The sequence below is a fragment of the Formica exsecta genome, unplaced genomic scaffold (assembly GCF_003651465.1).
Source record: "Formica exsecta isolate Colony F162 unplaced genomic scaffold, ASM365146v1 scaffold1180, whole genome shotgun sequence".
NCBI lineage: Eukaryota > Metazoa > Arthropoda > Insecta > Hymenoptera > Formicidae > Formica > Formica exsecta.
Window position 1 is genome coordinate 7436 of NW_021848521.1, and position 6202 is coordinate 13637.

The 6202-nt window shown below is 41.1% G+C and overlaps 2 protein-coding genes across 2 annotated transcripts; one reads left to right on the top strand and one right to left on the bottom strand.

The window, feature by feature from the left end:
* The first annotated feature begins 2162 nt into the window (after positions 1-2162).
* Positions 2163-3358, top strand: LOC115240959 (uncharacterized protein DDB_G0271670-like). Its single transcript, XM_029816434.1, has 4 exons — positions 2163-2350; positions 2438-2613; positions 2678-3066; positions 3344-3358. The coding sequence occupies exons 1-4, from the start codon at positions 2163-2165 to the stop codon at positions 3356-3358; spliced, it is 768 nt and encodes a 255-aa protein (XP_029672294.1).
* On the bottom strand, positions 3224-5271 carry LOC115240967 (protein ALP1-like). Its single transcript, XM_029816447.1, has 4 exons — positions 5069-5271; positions 4631-4741; positions 4163-4515; positions 3224-4082 (listed from the first exon to the last, which is right to left on the bottom strand). The coding sequence occupies exons 1-4, from the start codon at positions 5269-5271 to the stop codon at positions 3481-3483; spliced, it is 1269 nt and encodes a 422-aa protein (XP_029672307.1). The 3' UTR covers positions 3224-3480.
* Between the last annotated feature and the right edge of the window lie 931 nt (positions 5272-6202).

Below are 6202 nucleotides of genomic sequence, written 5' to 3' on the forward strand. Positions count from 1 at the left end.
ATATCGTCTAGGTATACGAAAACGTTTGGTTCGAGCGCGGGGCCGATGACGGTATCGAGCAGGTGCTGAAACGTGGCCGGGGCGGAGAGCAGCCCGAAAGGCATCACCCGGAATTGCATTAAGCCCTTTCCCTTTCGGTACGGTGAATGCTGTGATCGGTCGGCTTTCTGGTGCCAAGGGTACTTGCCAGTACCCGCTCTTTAAATCGAGCGTCGTTAGATATCGGGCGCCGCGTAGTTTGTCCAGTGTGGCGGTGACTTGAGGCAGCGGGTAAGCATCTTTCTCGGTGACCTCGTTGACTTTCCGAAAGTTGATGCAAAACCGGTGTTTCCCGTTCTTTTTCCGGACGACCACTACGGGCGAGCTTCATGCACTTCGAGATGGCTCGATTACTCCCGCTTTCTCTATTTCTTCGACTTCCGCGTCGATGATGGCTTGCATGGCCGGATTGCGCAGCCGGTATCTTTGCTTGATTGATACGGTCCGGTTTAATCGGATATAGTGCTCGACCAGCGGGGTCGGCCCAGTGACCGCCTGGAATTTTTGGAGTTCGCGGTTTAGGAAGTCATGCAGGCGGTTTTCTTCCTCCTTGGTGCGTGTAGCCAGGCCGCTGGTCTTCCCGCAGGTCGGCTGGCTGCGCCGGACTCGTCGTGGTCGTGGCGGCGCGATCGCGAGCCCCAGGCGGGCCCATACATCGATCCCAAATAATGCGGCATCTCGGAGTGTTGGCAGGATCCAGAAGTTGTGGACGTACGTCCGTCCTTGTAAGTATATCGGTAGTCGGACCTTCCCAAGGGTCCGGGCGGCGGTACCGTCGGCCATCTGTATTTGGCCGTTTTCCTCGCTGGGCTTGATGCCCAGTCTTTTCATAATTTCGACGGTTTCGGCATTAACGAACGAGATTTCTGATCCAGAATCGAGTAGGGCTTCCACAGTGTGTCCGTGGATTGTAGCCGTAATATGTGGCCGAGGTGTATATTTCACTATTGTCTGGGCGCCCGGGGTTCGGCCGTGGTACTCCCGGCGCGTCTGGCATTTCCCGGCGGCGGATGACAGTTGTTGGTAAGGACTCCGTCCTTCCCGCACTGCGAGCAGAAACGTCGGGGTGTTTGCTTGCATTGAAACCGGGTGTGCCCCCGCTGTTTGCAGCGCCAGCAGCACTCCTCCCGGTTATACGCGATCGCTACGGTCGGTGTCGTAGCGCTGTACGGTCTCCGGATCGGTTGCTCCTGCTCGATCCGCTCGAACTCCGCGGCGTCATCGAACAATTCGTTTAAGTCGTGCACGTCCCGGCGTTTGACGTACCTCTTATAATCTGGCCGCATGTTCGCGTAAATTCGCGACAGTCGTTGATCGCGCGTAAACCCCGCCGCTCGCCGTATGAGAGTCATCATTTCGTCCGCGTATGGCGCGAATTTTTCCGTTTCACGTTGTTTTCGTTTGGCTATTTGCTGTTGTAAATTTTCGCTGTATCGTGAGGGCAGATATCGCCGGCGGATGGCGTTACAGAAATCCCCCCACGTCCGCCAGTCTTCGCGGTTGTTTCTCTCCCATGCGACGGTGTCTCCTCGTAGGAGCTCGGACAAGCCTTTCATGAGTTGCTCGCCGGAGTATCCGTAGTCTGTGTGGAAGTCCTCTACGCGTTCGAGGAACGCGATCGGGTCGCGGCCGTCAAAGGGACGTCCCCACTTAGGCCCGTTCTACAATAAGTCGTATGTCGCAGTCGTATGTCGCAGTCGGATGTCGGACGCATGCGCATTGGGTTGTCGGCTGTCGCATGAAGTTGTCGCAAGTCGTGTGTCGGTGTCGGAATGAAAGATGGTCAACTTTCATCTTTTCCTGCTTACGACATGCGACATCAATGCATTTTATATGTAGTATAGGCTATTATCCAGCAAATGTAACATAACCCTCAATATTCTTTGTGACACTATATCAAGCCTAGATGAAATTATTATTAATTTTGTTCGCGATAATCCATGCTTTTACGATAAAAGAAATGTTGATTTTAAAAACACGAAAAAAAAAATTTATGGAAAATAATTTCGGATGATTTTAAAACATTATATGATATTGATATGTCAGGTATATTTTTTTCAATTATCATTATGATTATTGTAAATATGATACGTGTAATACATGTAATACGTGATATGTAATACATGACAAATTTGTACATGTTCTTGATAGCTAATGCAGTGAAAAAACGTTGGTCGTCATTGAGAGACATGTTCAATAGAGAACATAGAAAGCAAAAATTGTCACCATCTGGATCAGGATATAATTCTATCAAAGAATGGGAACTGTACAGAGTAATGCTTTTCTTGACTCCTCATATAGCTCACAGACGGTTAGTTTTATGCTGTAACATTTATTTATTTTATAGCTTTTTAATTTTTATATTTATTGCATAAATTCATTACGTATCTTTATTCAGAACAAAAACGTCATTATCACTAAGCTGCCCAACAGAATCCTGCCCAATAGAATCTTGTCCAACAGAATCAGAAATCGAAGAAAATAATTTTTCATTGTCGGGCAAACATCTCAGTATATCAAACTCTTCTACAACAGTAAATCATGATTATAGTGGAAATGAAGAATCTATGATAGGTTTGCATTGATTTTTTATAATAATTAGTTTTTGATATAGAAATAATGTTATAAAAAATTACAGCCACTAACATGCAGAATGAGCCAAACACACACATTGAAATATTCAGCCGACCTTCTAGTGCATTGTCTACTTACAGTAGTAGTAGTAGCTCGCAATTTCCAACAACAACAAGCACTAGTTCCAACTCTCAGAATTTAAGAAGTTCTTTCTCATTTAAACCTATTAAAAAAGCTATGCCTGAACCGGATACCTTTGCAAAGCGACGAAAAATTAACAATCAGCTAAATGATCAACAATTAGCAGAAGCAAGTTCTGCGATATCTGATGCTGTAAATTCTGTTTCATCTTTAATTTGTAATGAAAAAGAAAATAAAAATGGTTACATGTTAGCTGTAGAAGAAGGTTTGAAACATGTGCCTCATAAACACAAAACTCAATGCCTTATAGAAGTATTGCAAATTATTCAAAAATATGAAGAGAGATAATTTTCTTTAATTTGTTTCATTTCATTTGTTTAATTTGTTTCTTTAATTTGTTTTTTTTTTATTTTTTCGTACAATAGATATGTATTCTTTCTGCAATTTATGAATTTTTAAAGCAATTACATACAATAAACATGTATGTCCATAAGAGATTTTGCACAGAAATACAAATATATTATTTTAATGCATTTTGAGATGCTGTGCAATAGTGTAATATTTTTTTTGTTTTATTATTATTTATTAGGATATAGTATTCTGATTTAACAAAAGGTTTTATGAAGTTATAAAAGTTTTTAGTTTATTATTGTAAAAACGATATATACACAAATATATGTATGTTACAAGATTTTATAGTTTTAATAAAAAAAATTATTAAACTTATTAAATATGTTGCCACTGCCATGGTATACTTCCTTGTTCTGAAATAAAATAACGAGCTAAAGTATCACGCTGTCTCATAGCAGTGGCTGTTCCGATGTTGGCACCAACCCGTCCCAAAGGATTAATAAAATTATTTTCTCTTATTAAATTTCGCCAGTTTCCTGCTATTATTTCACCATTAGAACCTTCTCGATCTATATCTTTATGTAAATATTGATTGTTATTTGACCCTGTATCTATAATATAATTATGCAAACAAGTTACAGCTTGTACTATCAATTCTGCAGTTTCCAATTTTACATTCAAAGGTTTTTGTAAAATTCTCCATCGTGATACTAGAATACCAAACGCATTCTCAATAATTCGACGCGCTCTAGATAATCGATAATTAAATATTCGTTGTTCATCATCTACCAAATTTCTTCTAGCATATGGTCGCATTAAATATATTTTCGATGGAAAACCCTCATCACCCACAAAGGAAAATGGTGTTATAATATTAGTGTTAGGTAAGGAACGAGCTTCTGGTAGAGATATCGTATTATTTTCTAATCCTTGACACATAGCGGTATTGGACCAAATTCCAGCATCATTAAGAGAACCTGTCATTGAAATATATTTTACCTTTAAAATTAAGTTCATTCATATTTTTGTTAATGATGTAACAATAAAAGAAATTTACCATAATTGCCAATGTCAACCCAGATAAAACGATAACGTGCATCAGCAATTCCCATTAGCACAAAGCTAAAATAGCCTTTATAATTGTGAAAAGCACTACCAGAATTTATTGGAGCTTGAACGCGACAATGTTTACCATCAATTGCCCCTATGCAATTTGGAAAATTCCAGATGTTATAAAACTCATCTGCAATTTTTATCCATTTATTTTCTTGTTGTGGACATTGCAGATATATTGGTTGTACAACTTCCCATATAGCTTTGCACACTTCGGGGATAATATTATATAGTGTCGATTTTCCTATACGAAAATACCAGGATGTAGTCGCAACGCTATCTCCATAAGCAAGAAAACTAAAACCAAATTTGAATTTCGCAATATTAATATTCTTAAAAAAATAAAGTTATATAATATATTTATTATAAATATAATTATATTAAAAAATAATAAATCACAGATCATTGGAACCTTAATGTGACAGCAACACGAATTTCTGTTGACAAAGGTTCTCTGCGACTTCTTTTTTGTAGCTTCGGTATTAGAAGATCATGTAAATAATCAAATTGTTGTACTGACATTCTTGTAAATTTAAAAAATTCTTCATGATCATTCGATTTAAAATGCATAAACAATTTTCTATGAGCTCCGAAATTTTGTCTGATACCCCTTGTAATATGTGGTTTTACCCACCATCTTCTAGTTGTTTTACGTCTTCTTTCTACTAATATTCGCATTTTTATAACTTTCAACCAAATTAATAACAAATTGAGGTAAACTCCAATAGTTACATTATCCATCTTTCTTGTTAACCTTATTATTCAATACTACGCTATACGACTTAAATGTAGAATGGTAAGTCGCAATAATATCCATCATACGACACACGACATATAACTAGCGACATACGACTTCAATATACGACTTATTGTAGAACGGGCCTTACGCAGATGCTCTAGCATTTGCGTGGTCGCCGATGGTTCGATCCTGCGCCTGTCTTCGTTAGGCGTGGGTAGTGGCGCGATTTCAATTCGCGGGGGTGTCCGCGTGTTCCGGGCGTCCGAGCCTTGGGCCCCAAATTCTTCCGTGTGTGAGTCGACGTATTGACTCATCCGGCTGCGGATGACATCGAGTATGCCGGTTGTATCGATGCCATATGTGATGGCCGTGGCGATCAACTGCTCTTTCGGGAGCGTGTATATCCAGGTTTTCATAATGCTCGGTTATAGACCACGCCGTTAGAGAAAAAAAAATCGTGTGTCCCGGACGGTCCTACTGTTCGGGCGCCAATGTAACGGGGTTACTTTCGCGAGCGCGCGGATGACTCGGTCGGGATCAGGGCTCGTGAAAGGGGAGACACACGAAAGCTTAGGATGTAATTTAGCGTCTTTGTCTCGGAGCGTATTGCTCGAGCGGATTTCAGGAATCGTTCTGGTAATGAGATGCCGAAATGCTGCCAGTTTATACCCGAGCGCCTAGCGGTAATCGCGTCATTCGCCTCCGGGTGGGGATAACGACGCGTTGTTCTCGGCGGGTAATTATTCTGGTAAACGCGTCGCTTCCCCTGGGCGAAACGACGCGGCGTTTCGGCGGGTGATGCTCGGGATCTTCCGGCAGCACTCGGCTGTGCTCGGGTTTCCCGTATAACGGCGTAACGGCGGCCGTATAACGGCCGTACGGTTGTTCACAACGGCGGTAATTAGCGTATTAAAATGGGCGCTCGGCGCCTCTGCCCCTGCCCGGCCGGTGTTCGCCGGGCGGCAGACTTCCGGCGATCTACTGCCGGGTAACGATGGGGGGTGCATCGTTACAACATTTTGTTTTAATATGTAAATTGTTATACGCATAAATGCATATATACATATATAAATTCAAAATAAAAATATAATATATAAAAATATATAGAAATATAATATATAATAAATATTACATTTTATATATTCATATAAAGAATTTAAGGTAAATATAGCAAATAGGGGACCCAACCCCAATGACCTTGACCTTGACATATGTTATCAAGGACATAATTCTGAGTAACTTTTT

Excerpts from the sequence above, each read along its gene's own strand:
- LOC115240959 (XM_029816434.1), top strand. The coding sequence starts at position 2,163 with ATGACAAATTTGTACATGTTCTTGATAGCTAATGCAGTGAAAAAACGT. Across the intron at positions 2,351-2,437 it reads CCTCATATAGCTCACAGACG|AACAAAAACGTCATTATCAC; the intron begins GTTAGTTTTATG and ends ATCTTTATTCAG. Across the intron at positions 2,614-2,677 it reads AAATGAAGAATCTATGATAG|CCACTAACATGCAGAATGAG; the intron begins GTTTGCATTGAT and ends AAAAAATTACAG.
- LOC115240967 (XM_029816447.1), bottom strand. The coding sequence starts at position 5,271 with ATGAGTCAATACGTCGACTCACACACGGAAGAATTTGGGGCCCAAGGC. Across the intron at positions 4,742-5,068 it reads ATAAGTCGTATATTGAAGTC|AATGTCAGTACAACAATTTG; the intron begins GTATGTCGCTAG and ends TAAATTTACAAG. Across the intron at positions 4,083-4,162 it reads GGTTGACATTGGCAATTATG|GTTCTCTTAATGATGCTGGA; the intron begins GTAAATTTCTTT and ends TTTCAATGACAG.